Source organism: Lynx rufus, unplaced genomic scaffold (assembly GCF_022079265.1).
Source record: "Lynx rufus isolate CCGP_SWC_20201006 ecotype Redwood Valley unplaced genomic scaffold, mLynRuf1.p SCAF_11, whole genome shotgun sequence".
NCBI lineage: Eukaryota > Metazoa > Chordata > Mammalia > Carnivora > Felidae > Lynx > Lynx rufus.
The window spans coordinates 11,115,763-11,133,751 of NW_025814825.1; the positions used below are offsets into that span (position 1 = coordinate 11,115,763).

The 17,989-nt window shown below is 36.7% G+C and overlaps 1 protein-coding gene across 1 annotated transcript in view; it reads left to right on the plus strand.

The window, feature by feature from the left end:
- Nucleotides 1–17,989, plus strand: part of TET1 (tet methylcytosine dioxygenase 1) — a 123,588-nt gene that overhangs the window by 96,133 nt on the left and 9,466 nt on the right. Inside the window, exons 6-10 of the mRNA XM_047072861.1 lie at nucleotides 2,985–3,196; nucleotides 7,768–7,918; nucleotides 12,002–12,091; nucleotides 14,540–14,677; nucleotides 17,318–17,666. Of these exons, the coding sequence (XP_046928817.1) occupies nucleotides 2,985–3,196; nucleotides 7,768–7,918; nucleotides 12,002–12,091; nucleotides 14,540–14,677; nucleotides 17,318–17,666 (940 nt within the window). The remainder of the gene's footprint in view (nucleotides 1–2,984; nucleotides 3,197–7,767; nucleotides 7,919–12,001; nucleotides 12,092–14,539; nucleotides 14,678–17,317; nucleotides 17,667–17,989) is intronic.

The following is a 17,989-nucleotide window of genomic DNA, read 5'->3' on the forward strand; positions in this document are numbered from 1 at the left end:
CTCCTATAACTGGAATCATATAGATTTGCTTTTCTGTGACTGACTTATTTCACTTAACATTGTATCATTAAAGTTCATCCATGTTGTATGTAGCATGTAATAGGATTCGCTTCCTTTTTAAGTCTGGATATTATATAGATATGCCACGTTTTGTTTATCCATTCATCTGTCAGTGGACATTTGAATTGCTTCCACCACTTGGCTATTATGAATAGTGGTGCTATGAACACGCAAATAACTGTTTTAGGCCTTGCTTTCAGTTCTTTCGGATGTAAGCTCCAGAGTGGAATTGTTGGATCACATGGCAGTTCTATTTTTAGTTTTTTGAGGAACTTCCAGACTGTTTTCTATAGCAGTTTTCACTATTTTATCATCACACCAACATATGTGGTGCCTTAAAATTTTCTTACTTTGCTACATGACGAGTAATGTGGAGCATATTTTCATATGCTCATCATCTGTTTGATATTCTCTTGTGTCGAGCCTGTTCAAATCTTTGGCTGGTTTTCTATTGTGTTTTTATTACTCACTTGGAGAAATGTCCTTATATACTTTGGGTAAAAATACTTTATCAATTATGTGTATTATAAATATTTCTCTCACTGTATTGCTTGCCTGTATGCCTTCTTAATCTCTTGCTAGTTAATGTTTTTCATGAACAGACGTACTTAATTACAATATAATCCAAGTTCTTTTTTTTTTTTAAGATTTTATTTTTACATAATCTCTACGCCTAACATGGGACTCAAATTTACAACCCTGAAATCAAGAGTTCCATGCTCTACTACATGAGCCAGCCAAGCGCCTGTACAATCCACCTTCTTAATATTTTTCTTTATAGTTATTAAATGTGGTAATCTATTCTAAATTGGTTTTACCTGCTTTAAGGTAAAACCATCTTCATGAAGATGTTTTCTTTCAAAAACGTGTTATTTTAACTTTCATATTTATATCAACAATATAACTCAAGCTACTTATGTGCAGTAAGGGTCAAGATTCATAATCTGGTAAATCACTTTGCCTTCATTCATTTTCTTGGCCTTTTTTCATCTTTTGCATTTCCATTTGAATTTTGGCACAAGATTGTCAACTTCCACCCAAAACAAAATAAACTCTGATAAGATTTTGCTTGGGATCCCATCACATCTGGAAATCCATTTGGGGAAAATTGGCATCATTATAATAGTGTCTATTCCATGAACATGGTAGTTCTGCATTTATTGAGATCACCTTTAATTTCTTTTAATGTTTTATAGTTTTTATAGACTTACACAGGTATAATACTTGTCTTCCTCCATTTAGACTGCTATGAGAAAATACCAGACTGAGTGGCTTCTATACAACAGAAATATATTTCTCCCAGTTCTGGAGTGTGGAAGTCTCAAATCAGGATGCCAGCATGGGTGGGGGAGGGGGGGGTGGGGGGTGGGGGGAGTCCTCTTCTCTTTGTGTTGTCATATGTATGAAGGTGTTAGGGAGTTCTGTGGTGTCTATTTATAAGAACACTAATCTCACTCATGAGCGCTTCCCCCATGTGACTTAATTACCTCCCAAAGGCCTTACCTTGTAATACCACCACAACTGGGATTCAAGATTTAATATATGGATTTTTGGTGGTCACAAATCTTCATACCATGGCAATACTTAAGCAGCATATTGAACCTAGATCTGAATTTAGAGACTCGTTATGCTTAATTTTCTGATGTTCACTGAATGACATTTGGAGAATCTGAGAAAAGCACAGATAACCATGAATAAATAGCGTTTTAGCATTTCCCATACAAAGACTAGATAAATGTAACTTTGTTCTTTGCTTGAAAACTTGAAAATTATCTGGTATAATTTTGTTTAATACATTATATATCATTTTGTATTTGAGATTATTTGAAAGCAAATGTATTCTTATTTGGCTGTAAAAGGACATATAAGTATAGAAAAAAATTTTAATATAAATAATTGTGTTTAGGGGGAAGGTCCTAAAGCCAACTCTACTCAAGGGATGCCTTGGTAGCAATGATTGTTAACCATCTGGAGTGACAGAAGAAAGTGATATTGGGTAACTAACATCTTAAGAAGTTTCATCTCAAGTTTATGTAATATTATAGCAACAGAAATGGGATAATAATTTTGCTGTTCGTTACTCCATTTTGGTCACAGGGGTGGGCACCTTTATCATTTACTGATTATGTGCTGATTAATGTGGTCAGTGTCTCTGCTGTGTAAATTTGTGATTTATGGAGGGAGTTTTAAACAGAATTGGTTGGTTTTATGTCTTGTCAACATTTTTATGTAATGTTTTGGTGTGCACTAGGACCACTGGGCTATATTTTAAATACTTCTGAGACCTTTATACCACCCCATGGGTACGATACAGTGTAAGAAAAATCAATAATTATTCAAAGTTAATTGTTGTATTTTGCATTTACCGTGTCAACTGAACCACCTTAATCTTATAATATGGGTATGCTAGATCCTTGTGATAGCATGGAAAGGTCACAGGAATTTTAGGAGCATTGGTTTATATATTAATTATTCTGTCTAATAAAACCATTCACCCAAGTGCTGAAGTCCATTTTTAATATTGAGGGTCCCTGGTTATTTGCATCTGGCTAGATTTGTCCCGTTGTGGCATTTGTGTAAGAGCAAAACAGTTAGGCTCTTTTCCAGGGAATCCTCTGTTGTCTATTTTGCAATACTGTATCGACAGCGAAAGAAACCACAGATTGCTTTCGTCTCCTTTCACAAGTAATAACCACGTACCACAGACTCCTGTTCTGCCTGTTGTTTGTTAGTCAAGTAACCTGGGTTACTCTGAGTTGTGTGGAGGCAACTAGTCTAAAAACTAAATAAGCTTCAACCCTTTAAGAAATAGTCATGTTTAAAAAGACCTGAAATGCAATAATACAGAGCTTTAAAACCAATATCCATTGCACTCAAGTTTAGGTTTCTTGTTTTCTATAAACAAATGCACTCTGCTTTTCCAGGTTTTAAGAAGAGGCAGCGATGAAGAAAAAGTTCTCTGTTTGGTTCGGCAGCGCACAGGCCACCATTGTCCAACAGCTGTGATGGTGGTCCTCATCATGGTGTGGGACGGCATCCCTCTCCCCATGGCCGACAGACTGTATACAGAGCTCACTGAAAATCTGAAGTCCTACAACGGTCATCCCACAGACCGAAGATGCACGCTCAATGAAAAGTAATCAAATTTAGCTATTACTGCTTTCCTGTTCAGACCTCTATTATGTAATATTACATTGTTAGTTAACTACCAATGACGTGTATTATATGGGAGAACATAAACTTAGGTATTCTAAAACTAAAAATAATGAAGTGGGGTTTTTTTGTTTTTGCTTTTTCTTTAATAGAAATTTGGTTTCATAGTGAGTTGAGACCCTTTTAGGATATTCTCCTTTGGTTTCATAGTGAGTTGAGACCCTTTTAGGATATTCTCCTTTACTCATTTATTTATTTTTAGTAATCTCTACACCCAACGTGGGGCTCAAGCTCACAATCAAGAGTCTCATGCTCCACCGATTGAGCCCGCCAGTTACCCCATCCTCTTTCTTGTATAATATAATTAATCATACCTATTTTTCTTTTCTGTCTGCATTTTAAGTGGCATTAAAGAACATTTTTCTTTCTTGCAAGTTATATAGTAGTTCACCGATGGTTTCTTTTAGTTCTTGTTGAAATTGTAAATTTTAAAAACCTGAATTTGTGACGTATTTAAAATTTATGCCAGTTGGGGCACCTGGGTGGCTCAGTCTGTTAAGAGTCTGACCTCGGCTCAAGTCATGAACTCATGGTTCGTGGGTTCGGGCCCCACTTCAGGCTCTGCGCTAACAGTGCAGAACCAGTTTGGGATTCTCTATGGCTCTCTCTCTCCCTCGCTCTCTGCCCTGCCCCCACTCACATGCACGTGCTCACTCTCTCAAAATATATAAATAAACTTGAAAATTTATGCTAGTCAATCATGGGAGGAGGAGATCTATTTCTATCATTTTTTCCATTTAAGCCAACTCCAGTTACTAGAGAGTATTTAAAGAAATGTCATTACATGGGGCGCCTGGGTGGCTCACTCAGTTGGGCGTCCGACTTCGGCTCAGGTCATGATCTCGTGGTGAGTTCGAGCCCCGCGTCGGGCTCTGTGCTGACAGCTCAGAGCCTGGAGCCTGTTTTGGATTCTATGTCTCCCTCTCTCTCTGACCCTCCCCCGTTCATGCTCTGTCTCTCTGTGTCTCAAAAATAAATAACATTAAAAAAAAAAAGAAATGTCATTATACAAAATATAAACAAAAATATACGACATCCCCTCTGTAATCTCTACACCCAATGTGGGGCTTGATCTTGGCTTGTGAGTTGGAGCCTACTTAAAAAAAATAAAGAAAAATTAAGAAAAATTCTTATTGACAGAATAGATGCAAGAATATTTCAATGAACTCTTATCATATATACCCCTCACATAGATTTCATTATTGTTAACAATTTGTAAAATTTGCTTTTTTACACATGCACACAAACCTACTTGGGGTGCCTGGGTGGCTCAGTTGGTTGAGTGACCAACTTCGGCTCAGGTCATGATCTCACCGTTCGTGAGTTCGAGCCCCGCATCGGGCTCTGTGCTGACAGCTCAGAGCCCGGAGCCTGCTTCGGATTCTGTGTCTTCCCTCCCTCTCTGCCCCTCCCCTGCTCACGCACTGTCTGTCTGTCTCTCAAAGAATAAATAACAACAACAACAACAACAACAAAAAACTACTATTAGTGCTATTTTTATTTTTTAAATTTTTTCTTTCTGGATTATTTGTCAGTTAGTTGCAGGCTTGATACCTTTTTCCTGTAAATACTACTCAAGAGTATATTCTAAGAATGACAAAATTCTCTTACATAACTCCTGTACAATAATCAAAAACAGGAAGACTTGGGGCACCTGGGTGGCTCAGTTGGATAAGTGTCTGACTCTTCCTTTCAGCTCAGTTCATGATCTCGCTGGTTTGTAGATTCTAGCCCTGAGATGGACTGTACACTGACTGTGAAGGGTCTGCTTGGGATACTCTCTCCCTCTCTCTCTGACTTGAGCTCTTTTTCTCAAAAATAAAACATTAACTTTTTTTTTAAATCTCATGCCTTGTCTTTCATTGTATTGATATTTTTGAAGTCCTATTTTTTTTAATTTCATTATTACTTATTTACTTATTTATTTTTTAATTTACATCCAAGTTACTTAGCATATAGTGCAACAATGATTTCAGGAGTAGATTCCTTAATGCCCCTCACCCATTTAGCCCATCTCCCCTCCAGCAAACCTCTATTTGTTCTCCATATTTAAGAGTCTCTTATGTTTTTGTCCCCTTCCCTGTTTTTATATTATTTTGCTTCCCTTCCCTTATGTTCATCTGTTTTGTATCTTAAAGTCCTCATATGAGTGAAATCATATAATATTTGTCTTTCTCTGATTGACTAATTTCACTTAGCATAATACCCTCTAATTCCATCCATGTAGTTGCAAATGGCAAAATTTCATTCTTTTTGATTGCCAAGTGATACTCCTTTGTGTATATATACCATATCTTCTTTATCCATTCATCCATCAAAGGACATTTGGGCTCTTTCCATACTTGGCTATTGTTGATAGTGCTGCTGTAAACACTGGGGTGCATGTGTCTCTTCAAAACAGCACACCTGTATCCTTTGGATAAATACCTATAGTAGTGCAATTGCTGGATTGTAGAGTAGTTCTATGTTTAAGTTTTTGAGGAACCTCCATCCTGTTTTCCAGAATGGCTGCACCAGTTTGCATTCCCACCAGCAGTGCAAAAGAGATCCTCTTTCTCCACATCCTCGCCAACATCTGTTGTTGCCTGAGTTGTTAATGTTAGCCATTCTGACTGGGGTGAGGTGATAGCTCATGGTGGTTTTGATTTGTATTTTCCCCTGGTGATGAGTGATGTTGAGCATTTTTTCATGTCACTTGGTCATCTGGATGTCTTCTTGGAGAAGTGTCTATTCATGTCTTTTGCCCATTTCTTCACTGGATTATTTCTTTTTTGGTTGGTTTTTGATAAGTTCTTCATAGATTTGGGATACTAACCCTTTATGTGATATGTTGTTTGCAAATATCTTCTCCCATTCTGTCGGTTGCCTTTTAGTTTTCCTGATTGTTTCCTTTGCTGTGCAGAAGCCTTTTATTTTGAGGAAGTCCCAATAGCACATTTTTGCTTTGGTAATAATTTTATAGACAATTGCTCAGTTTGAGTTTGATTGCTGCTTGCTAATGTAATTCAGTTGAGAAATTATTGGCAGGACTATCATATTTAGTCCATAAGATAAGGACCTACTTTCATTTCATTTGTCCTATTATCAGTGATATTGACTGTTTGCAAAAGCTCTTGTAGGTCTCACGAACTTCTACATTTCCTGTGTTTTTAATTGTTTAAATAACTGTCAACTTTCAGTGAAACTACAATTTTCTTTCCTTTCCATGTGTCATTTCAATGACATAAATGTGTTATTTATTTTTCTATTTGGCAACGTTAATGTCCTTCTGTAATTTCAAATTTAATCCCATTTGCATACCCTTTTTCTTCCTTTTCAAGTTGTTGTAACATTTTGTCATTTTACAATATATCTTCCATCTTGGTAAGAAGATTTAGGGGTACTTAGACGATTCCTCCCCTTCACAATATCTTAAATGATACTTTTTGTATACTTTCTTATCATATTCAGTGTTACCTTACGTATTAGACATTTTCCTGATGTTTACAATTTAAAAATACTAATAATAGTTTCAAACTTACATTTCTATATTCTTTTTATTGACTTTTTAAAATATGGGTTTTTGTTTGTATTTTTAATCATTACGTAAGAACTATGCACATACTATTCAAGTTTTGAGGATTATGCAATTAGAAACCAAAGAGTGCTTTTTACCTCCTTGGTTTCATATCTTTGTATGAATATTGCAATCATTGTCATCCTTAGTATTGGGTCTGTTAGGACCTCAGAAATGCCCCCAATGTGATAAAACAACCAAATTACTTTCAGTTCAATTTTTTCATTTATAACCTTAATGAAGACTTTTTAATGGTTTTTTTTTTATATTTTATTTATTTTTTGAGAGAGAGAATGCGAGTGGAGGAAGGGCAGAGAAGAGGGGACAGAGGATCTGAAGCAGGTACTGCACTGACAGACTGACAGCAGTGAGCCCGACATGGGGCTTGAACTCACAAACTGCAAGATAATGACCTTAGCCGAAATCAAGAGTCCAATGCTTAACCAACTGAGCCACCCAGGCGCCCTAATAAAGACCTTCATTAAAATTGAGAGTGATCTCACATGCAAAATATCTTATCCACTGTCAATCCTCAGAGAATTATATCAATGTCAGTTTATAGATGAAGGAGCTAAAGTCCAAAGAGCTAATGAGATACTCTAATTTTCACATCTGATAGGGAACAGATCCAGGATTAAAATCTAGATTCTTTATTTCCTCTCCTTGGACATATCCATATGTATATTTCTGTATAGTTTATTGCTATTTATTTGGATTTCCAATCGTGAGCAAACATTTTAGTTAAAAATTGGCCTATATTCAAGGGCATTTAGCTTTGGGTTGTCAACACTACTTAAGGTAAAATCAGTAATAAAATAGATGTGTTAAAATCAATTCATTAGTCATCTATACTTCTAAAATTATAGGAATCTGAAATGTTCTTTCTGAGGTATTGGCCCGCTTTATCAGTTCATTCCCTTGCAATTATCATCTTACAGTCGTACCTGTACATGTCAAGGAATTGATCCAGAGACTTGTGGAGCTTCCTTCTCTTTTGGTTGTTCCTGGAGTATGTATTTCAATGGATGTAAATTTGGTAGAAGCCCAAGCCCTAGAAGATTTAGAATTGATCCAAGCTCTCCCTTACACGTAAGTGCCCTTTTTTACTTTTAAATTTCACAATGAGTTTATAAGTACATTCCTTAAAATGTTTTTTAAATAGTAAAACAATTAAATATTTTAGAAGTAGTGGAAAAAACAGTAAGAATATATATATGTAAATAGTTTAAAATTCTCAATAAATTAGGTAAAGTCTTCATCTCTGAGCCCAAATTACCACTGTCCCTGGCTCCCTCCTCCTTCTCCCCAAACCCCAGAGACAATAATTGTTCAAAGAACCTAGAATTTTATACCCAGCCAAAGTAGGAAAAATAAATAAAACCATTTGCCAACATTTCAAAGACTCAGAAAGTTTACTACCCACAGAACTACTATGAAAGAATTACTAAAGGACGTAATCCAGAAAGAAGATATATGAAACCGGAACCAATCTGTCCGGGACACGAGGCCATGGTGAGCAAAGAAATTAGTCAACCTTACTGTTAAGTTTAAATAAGTTGAGTACTTACATTTTTTTAAATTAAAATAACAACCGATAAGTATAATTCCATACTCTTACCAGCTCAAGGGTGGGTAGGCACTGGGAGGGGGTGGGGCACCTACAGGAACTAAATGTGGTGATGTTTTATGTTTTGTTTGGAGTGGAGATGATTTAGATACCAATTAACTCTAAGATCAGTGTTTTTCAAACTTTGAGCTGTGACCAAGAATAAAAAACATTTTATATTATAAACTGCTATCAATAGATATATGCAAGTAAATAATTAAAACAAAACCTTCAGTAAATAATACTTCATCTTATAAGTTAGAGAAGATATTAAAATATTAAAAACTTAATATCTAATTTAATTATAGCGAAGGATCACTGGTATTCACTACAATACTTTTTATAAAATTTCATTGTTCTTTGTTAGATGTGACTTACTAAATTGACTTCATAGCCCTCTACTGAGTCATGACCCACAGCTTGGAAAACACTGCTCTAGAATTTGTCAGAAAAACATATATTTAAGAAAGCATATGTTTAAAAATTTTTTAGATGAATTTAAATAGAATTTTTGCATTTTAAAGTAGTGTGGGGAAAAAATCTTTCTAAGGAAGACAACCTATACATAAATCAGCAAAAGGATTTTTAAAAGTCATTAGAATACAAGATAAATAGGAAACACAAAATACAACAGCAGGAATGATTCTCAATTATAGCCATAATAAGGTGAATATATCATCTTTCCAAGAACCTCAGAATTAATAATGATCCCTTTAAAGAGGTAAGTGGAATTATTTAGCATTTTTTAGAGTTCCTGTCTGTTGCAATAAAACATGTAAATGATTTTAGTGAGAGAACTATCATTTGCAGATAAAATACCTTAGAAGAAATCTAATAAGTATGTTAGGGGCACCTGGCTGGCTCAGTCTCAAGAGTGTGCAACTCTAGATCTTAGGGTCATGAGTTGAAGCCCCATTGGGTGTAGAGCTTACATTTAAAAATCGAAGAAGTGTATTAGACCTCTAGGGAGAAAATGATAAAATTTACTAAAGGCTATACCTGATCATGGAAAGGTGCTATGTTCAAACATAAGAACACTTGATAATGTGATGTCCATTCTCCCTTAAAATTAATCACTTTTCTTTACAAATATCTTATGATGAAACTGCCTGTGTATAAATACATCAGAGTATTGACATGAGTGTTACATTTTTATTCTACAACATAATAATATTATATGAATCATGATCTTTTTCTATGGTCTTTATAAATAATGAGTAATATCTATATAGTGCTTATAATACAGGAAGAAGCATTTCTCATTCCAGGAACTGACAGAAGGCCAGTATGAAGCTCAGCAGGCAAGAGAGAGTAAGGTGAATGCAGTGGCCTTATATGTCAAACATTTTGGAAGATCACTGAAGGGTTTTAATGAGAATAGTGGTACAATTACCCTTGTCTTTCAAAGGGATCTCTTTAGCTGCTCTTTGAATAATGTATTAAAATTGTTGAAGAGTGTGTTTAGCAAGTTGAGCTAGCTTTAAGAATAAATAGTCCAAGTGCGCCTGGGTGGCTCAGTCAGTTAAGCTTCCAACTTTGGGCTGAGGTCATGGTCTTGCGGTTTGTGAGTTCAATCCCCACATCAGGCTCTGTGCTGACAGCTCAGAGCCTGGAGTTGGCTTCGGATTCTGTGTCTCCCTCTCTTTCTGCCCCTCTCCCTTTCACACTCTCTTTCTCTCTCTCTCTCTCAGAAATAAATAAACATTAAAAAAAAAAAAAAAAAGAATAGTCCAGAGAAGGGATAATAGTAACTTGGAATTGGTTGTGACAGAGGACATAGTGGATAGTGGTAGCCTGGAAAGGTTTTCATAATCAGATGGTAGTGCTATTTCTTGACATAAGGTTTCAAAAAGGCAGATTATGAATTCAGTTTGGAACCACTGGGTGAGAGGTTTCTATGGTAAATCCAAGTGGGGATGTCAGGTCAATAATAACAATCTGAAGCTCAAGTGTGATTTCTTGTCCCGATAGTAATTATAACCACAGATGTGGATATGACAGTCCTAGAGATCAGGTTTAGGATGAAAAGAGAAGAGGAATATAGGCTTGAGCCCTGACATGTTAGGACCTGATATGAAGAAACCTCTATATCTGACAAACACATTTGTTCTAATGAAACAGAGTGTCAAGATCCTTACATTATGAATAATGAGACTTACATTTGTAATGGTCACCTATATAAGCTTTATTTAATTTCTGTGGGCCTAATTTATTTCAACATTTCCACACAATAAATATTTCCTGATGACCATATACTCAGTCTAACTTCTGATACTCTTTGTGAATTCATTATCTACCAGTAGTAAAACACAATTACTCCACTTAATATTTCAGGTGTTACAAAACATAATCAAAATATTTTCAATAGGTACTTAAATCACAATTGTGAAGTTTTCTTCAAATAAATGAAATAATTAATGGGTGAGTATAGTCAAGAAGTTTTTTTAAGGAGGGTCCTGACTTTCCTGACGATATTTATTAAGCTATATTAAGTTTCACATACGTAAGAAAACAGATGAAAGGAACAGAGTAATTTAGATATATGCCAAATAGATAAATTTCTTTTTCAGTGAAAGAATCAACCTAAATCAGTAGGAAACCAAAAAGGTTGTTACCACTGATGCTTTTCAGTTGCTCAAATTGGAGTTTGTTAAAGGCACCCAAGAATTAACTTCCTGGGGCAGGTGGGTGGCTCAGTCGTTTACGTGTCTGACTCTTGATTGCAGCTCAGGTCTTCATCTCAGGGTCGTGAGTTCAAAACCCACATTGGGCTCCATGCTGGTTGTGGAGCCTACTTAAAAAAAGAAAAGAAAAAGAATTAACTTCCTATGTCTATACTGTGTGTGGCTTTGGCTTTTATAATCTGATACGTATCCACATGAAGGTCTTTCTGTGTTCTTGGCATCCATCAAATCTGAAATGAAGCAAAAGCCTTGAGCCTCCTTAATTCTTCCTTTCATCCTTGCTCTCAGTTTCCCTTCCATAGTCTTCCTTGGATGTGATTGATCATTTATCAAGTCTTTGATTTGATTTAGAATACAATCCTCTCTGAAAAATATCACAGTGCTCTTTCAACTATTGTTTCCAAAGTCTCCTTTTGTGTTGGATACCTCATACTGTCATCAGTGACATTTTTAATGGAGACTCTTGTTAAAGACTGTTCTCCTTTGAAGTCTTCCATGTTTCTTCCATCAGTAGCAATCCAGATTCTTGATATGGTGTCAAGGCTCCTTACAGTCCTACTTGATTTAAGTGCCCAGTACTGCTAAATAAATATAAAATACGGTTCTTGTATTTATATTTAGCAACGTGAGCAGTTTTACACCTTATCTCTAACACCATTTACATTTCTAACTCACTTACAACATAGTTAAACCATAACAATGACTAAGGCTTTCAATTTTATAAAAAAACAACCCATTTTATTTTCTGTGGTATCTCTTTTATTAGGGTAAGTATGAATTGTGCATCAACCACACATCAGCAATGATTTATGACTCTTTTTCACACACCTAAAACTTGTATGTCATTATGAAACAACTTTTATGGACTGTCTTTTCCTATAGGAAAAAAACCTTGAAGATAATTTACAGAGTTTGGCTACACGATTAGCTCCAATTTATAAGCAGTATGCTCCAGTTGCTTACCAAAACCAGGTATGTTTGGGGACCAGATGCAGTACTCTTGAACATGGTTATCTATCTTTATAGAACAACTTCAAAAATTATCTAGCCTGGGGGTGCCTAGCTGGCTCAGATGGCAGAACATGTGGCTCTTGATCTCAGGGTTGTGAGTTCAAGCCCCACATTGGGTGTAGAGATTACTGTAAAGAAAAATTTTTTTCTATTTTTTAATTAAAAAAATATGTATATTTATCTGTCTTTAAAAACTTCCTGTTATGACAGTTGAATTAAATTAAAATTCCAGAGTGACAGAATTCTGGTTATTTCTAGAAATATAATTTATAAAAGCAGAAATGCATGATTGATTCTACACAAGAAAATTCATCAGTCCAGTATACTGAATATATTAATAGAACAAATGACAAAAACCACATAATCTCTCTGTATAAAGACATTTGACAAAAGCTAACACTTTCATGATTAAAACAGTCATCAAAATAGAAATAGAAGTGAATTGGCTCAATCTGATACAGGACATCTATAACAACCCAAAGCTAATATCATAATCATGATAAAAGACTAAAACATTTTTTGCTTTATATGTGGAACAAGACAAGAATATCTACTCTCAGGGTGCCTGAGTTGCTTAGTCAGTTGATCCTCTGATTCTTAACTTTGGCTCAGGTCATGACCCCATGGTTTTTGTGATTGAGCCCTGAGGTGGGCTGACAGTGTGGAGCCTGCTTGGAATTTTGTCTCTGCCCCCCACCCTCTGCAAAATAAAGAAATAAACTTAAAAAAAAAAAAAGAATATCTACTCTCACCATTTCTATTAAACACTTTGCTGAAGGTTCTATTAAGGACAACTGAAAGAAATTCAAAATTTTAAAATTTTGTGCTTCAAAGGACATCATCCACAAATTAAAGGAGGAGCACCTGGGTGGCTAAGCTAGTTGAATGTCTGACTCTTGATATTGGCTTAGGTCACGATCTCCCAGTTTGTGGTTCGAGCCCCATGTTGGGCTCTGTGCTACAGGCATGGAGCTTGCTTGGGATTCTCTCTCTCCCTTTCTCTCTCTGCCTCTCTCCCAATCATTCTCTCTCTCTCTCTCTCTCTCTCTCTCCCCCTCTCTCTCTCCCTTTCTCTCTCTCTCCCTCTCTCTCAAAATAAATAAATTTAAAAAAAGAAAAGAAAAGAAATGAGGGTTGAGGGAAGCAGGGAGTTGATCAGAGGGTACAAACTTCCAGCTAGCTATAAGATAAATACAATCTGGGCATCTATTGCACAGCATTGAGGCTATAATTTAATTAACAATACTATATTATATACTTACAAGTTTTTAAGAGATCTTCAATTATCACTACACACACAAAATAAACCTCATAGTGTTAAGGGATTGAGATGTTACCTAACCTTACTGTGGCAATCCTTTTGCAATACACACATGTGTGCAGTCATCACGAGGTGGAAAATACGTTGTAAATATCTTTTAAAAGTTTGTTTATTTTTGACAGAGTCTGCGACACTGGGGGAGGTGCAGAGAGAGGATCCAAAGTGTGCTCTGCACTGACAGCAGAGAGCCCAATGCAGGGCTCAAACTCAGGAACCGAGAGAGAGAGTTGGGGAAGGGCAGAGAGAGAGAGGGAGACACAGAATCCAAAGCAAGCTCCAGGCTCCAAGCTGTCAGCACAGAGCCCTACGCGGGGCTTGAACCCACAAACCGCGAGATCATGCCCTGAGCCAAAGTTAGATAGATGCTTAACTGACTGAGCCACCCAGGCACCATAGAATTTCATTCCATTTTAAGGCTCAATAGCATTTCATTGTGTGTATTTACCCAGGCACCCCAATATCTTTTTATCTTAAACATAACCAGAGACCTATGGTCTATATTTCTTAAATCTTCATTTGTATTGTCATGAATAACATCCTTTCTGTTAAATTCAACTTTTCATTTTAAAGAGTTATAGGGACACATGGGTGGTTCAGTCGCTTAAGCGTCTGACTCTTGATCTCAGGGTCTTAAGTTGGAGCCCTGCCTGAAGCCTACTTTAAAAAATTAATAATAATAACAATAAAATAAAATAGTTATAAATTCATTTTTTATACTGGTTTATGAATACATGTATATTTATAGACCTTGAGGACTCTTCCCACATAATTAATGCACTATGTTCGTCTCTCTTCCTAATGGAATAAATTAGGCTTGCTCTGCTTGTTTATTCACCAGCAGCAGGTATTTTTATCATCCTACCATCAGTCACAGCCAGGGATTTGCATTTTACTTTGTGTACTATCAGACTCTTCCTCCTGAATGTTTCTGAGCTACGCATCCACTACTTTAACGCACTATGGTCATAAATATCTGAAATTGCAATGTGTCATTAGTGTAAGAGCCTGGTCAGGAAGTGACTTTTATTCTTTACTGAAGGTGATTCTTCCTGTCTCTCACAACTGTGTGTCATACATTTCTTTTTTAGGTAGAATATGAACATGTTGCCCGAGAATGTCGGCTTGGCAGCAAAGAGGGTCGTCCTTTCTCTGGGGTCACTGCTTGCCTAGACTTCTGTGCCCATCCCCACAGGGACATTCACAACATGAATAATGGAAGCACTGTGGTATGTACATAGATGGCTTTTGATTCTAAAAGCTCCATCTCTGTGTGGTTAAGCTGAATATGGTTACTGTTAAAAATTTTATTTTAGGGGCCCCAGGCTGACTCCGTCAGAGGAGCACATGACTCTTGTTCTCAATATCATGGGTTCCAGCCCCACGTTGGGTGCAGAGATGAATTAAATTTTAAAAATCATATTTTATGTTCTGTCTCACATAGTATATACATCAATAGCATTTACGTTATTGTCCAAGTCCTTCTACAAAGTTACAGAACTGGCCTTAAATATTTTTTGAAGGTCTTGAATCTTATATTTAATTGTGGTGTGTTTGCTAGCAGGTAGGAGCACTCTTGTATGCTCTCAAACTGATAGGTAGGAAGTTAAGCAATTTATCGGTTCTCTTTTTTTGCCTTCTGGGTACCAAAGGGTTTTTGTGATGGAATTATCCCGAATGTATCGTTTTCTTGTTCATGTTTGTTCTTAATACCAGTATGTATGTATAAAGTTCCATTAATATTCCAGAATTATCAGAAATATTTGCATTTCAGTGCTCATACTTATGTTTACAGCCATGAAAAGAATTGTACGCCCATAGCGTGAAGTCAATTAAGAAATACTTAAATTAGGTAAAAGACCCTGAGAAAAATCACACAGTTGTCTTTTTTAAATGAAATGGATTTGGTTCAAGTCATTATCTCCTCACCTAGTAAAACAAGAGATTAATATGGAGTGATTTCCTCTGTTTTTGCATGACACCAGTCTGGTTGGCCCCATATAAGAAAGACATAGCTACAGTCCCTTACACTGTGACTAGAAGGACACAATCTAATCTGTCAAAAGGCAGCCTTCCCTCCTTGTTTAGCCAGTGAAGTCTATGACTGATAGAATTAAGGAGCCAAAAAAAAAATTTTTTTTTTTTTTGCATTATCATTCCTCTCCACTGTCGTTGACTATAGTCTTTGAGACAAATGTTATTTTCAAAGTTGAAATAGTAGAAATCTGTCCAGGTGAATCGTGGCCACAGTGTGGTTCGTTGTCACTGCTTGGCTAGTGCTTGGCTAGTCACTTTACTTGAATTGCTTCATGACACAGTATCCATGATCAGGGTGAATTAGGTTCAGTCAAACTGGATTTTGGTTCCTCTTCTTCTTGTGCTTCTCTTGTGTATCATTCAGTTTGGCCTCTTCTCCTCTGCTGTCAATGCTCATGCAATGAGGCTTGTACCTAGAACTTGCCCTGACTCCAAAGTTCTGCATTTCTGAAACCCTGGAATCTTGACCTTCAGCTACCAACTCACTTGCCTCCCTGTCTGCTGCCTCAGTCTTTCTAATTATGCTCCTTGTATCTTGTCTCCTCGGCCCCTTCTTAGTGTCCCGGTGAACAAATACACCGCTTAAACATTTATTGATGCAAGACTCTAATTTTTTTTAAGAGTCTAATTTTTAACATGATTACTTTAAATTATTCACAAATTACACCCAAGAGACCTTAGTATTTCAAGTCTTGCCGGTAAACGTGACTATAGATACTGAGAAAATAAAACTAAGTTTATCTTTCTTTACCATCTGTATTCATCAAGTTCTGTCAACCTTACAATCTGGAAATTTTTCATAAGTAATCCCCCTCTACGCAATGAATGTGTCATTATTTAAATAGTTAAGAAATATGGTAATATATAGGCTAAAATAATATCTTAGAGTTAATATTTAGTATGAAAGCTGTGGACAGTCCAGTAAACATTCCTTAACTTGGACAATGGAGTAAGATGAAATATAACAAAAAGACCTAGTATTTAAAATATTACAGGAGTGCCTGGCTGACTCAGCTAGTAGAGCATGCAACTGTTGATCTCTCTGTCATGAGTTCAAGCCCACATCGGGGATAGAGTTTACTTGTGTGGTTTTGTTTTGTTTTGTTTTCAGCTTTATGTATTCACTTTGAGAGGGAGAGAGTGCAAATGGGCAAGGGGCAGAGAAAGAAAGAGAGAGAGAATCCCAAGCAGGCTCTGCACTGTCAGGGCAAAGCCCCATGTGGGGCTTGAACCCATGAACCATGCGATCGTGACCTGAGCCAAAGTCGGATGCTGAACCAACAGAGCCACCCAGGCACCCCAACAGAGTTTACTGTTTAAAAATATTATATTCTCAAAAATAAAGAAATAAACATTTAAAAAATTTTTAAACAAGCACCTCAGTGGCTCAGTTTAGTGTCTGACTCTTGGTTTTCGCTCAGGTCATGAGCTCACAATCCATGGGTTCAAGCCCCACCTCAGGCTCTGTGCTGATGGCGCAGAGCCTACCTATGATACGGTCTCTCTGCCCCTCCCCTGCTCTCTCTCTCTGTCTCTTTCTCTCTCTCAAAAATAAATAAACATTATAAATATTATAAAATACATAAACGTGCATAATATGTACTTATAAGATCAACTCAAAAGTATGCTGGTCTGCTTACAGATAATTGATAAATTACTAGAATTGAAGAATGTTGAGTGGCTTGATGTATATTAGTTGTGCAAAATTAATATACCAGCAGGAACCAATGGAACATAAAATGGGAACATAGATCCCTTTCACAGTGGCAACAATTAGAAGGTAGAAATAACTCTGAATGTGCAGGACCTATTTCATGTTTTCTTTCTGTCAGGTTTGTACTTTAACACGAGAGGATAATCGCTCCTTGGGGGTTATTCCTCAAGATGAGCAGCTGCATGTGCTACCGCTCTACAAACTCTCAGACACAGATGAGTTTGGCTCTAGTGAAGGAATGGAAGCCAAGATCAAATCTGGGGCCATCGAGGTGCTCACACCCCGCCGTAAAAAAAGAACACGTTTCACTCAGCCTGTTCCTCGTTCTGGGAAGAAAAGGGCAGCAATGATGACAGAAGTTCTTGCACATAAGATAAGAGCTGTGGAGAAGAAATTCATTCCTCGAATCAAGCGGAAGAATAACTCGACCACAAACAATAGCAAGGCTTCATCGCTGTCGCTTTTAGGTGAGGCCTATGGATGCTGCTGAGTCTCTGTGCAACTCCCACTAGCCAAAGTGTTGGGACTTTCCCTTGCACCCCACTTCCCCTGTCCTTTATCCTTGCTGCTCTCTTAGGAATGAGGCATTATGAAAACAAAACACAGCAAAAAACAACTTTAGATCAGATGTTAATTCAATTAGGTAATTATTCTTAAATCTCACTTGTTTCTAATACATGTTGCTTTAGAGTTCAAAATAAGACACTGAATCCATACATGTACACAATTTCTACATACTTTCCAAAACTAAAAGTCAACAAAAAAGTGACCCATTAGTATTTCTTGGTAT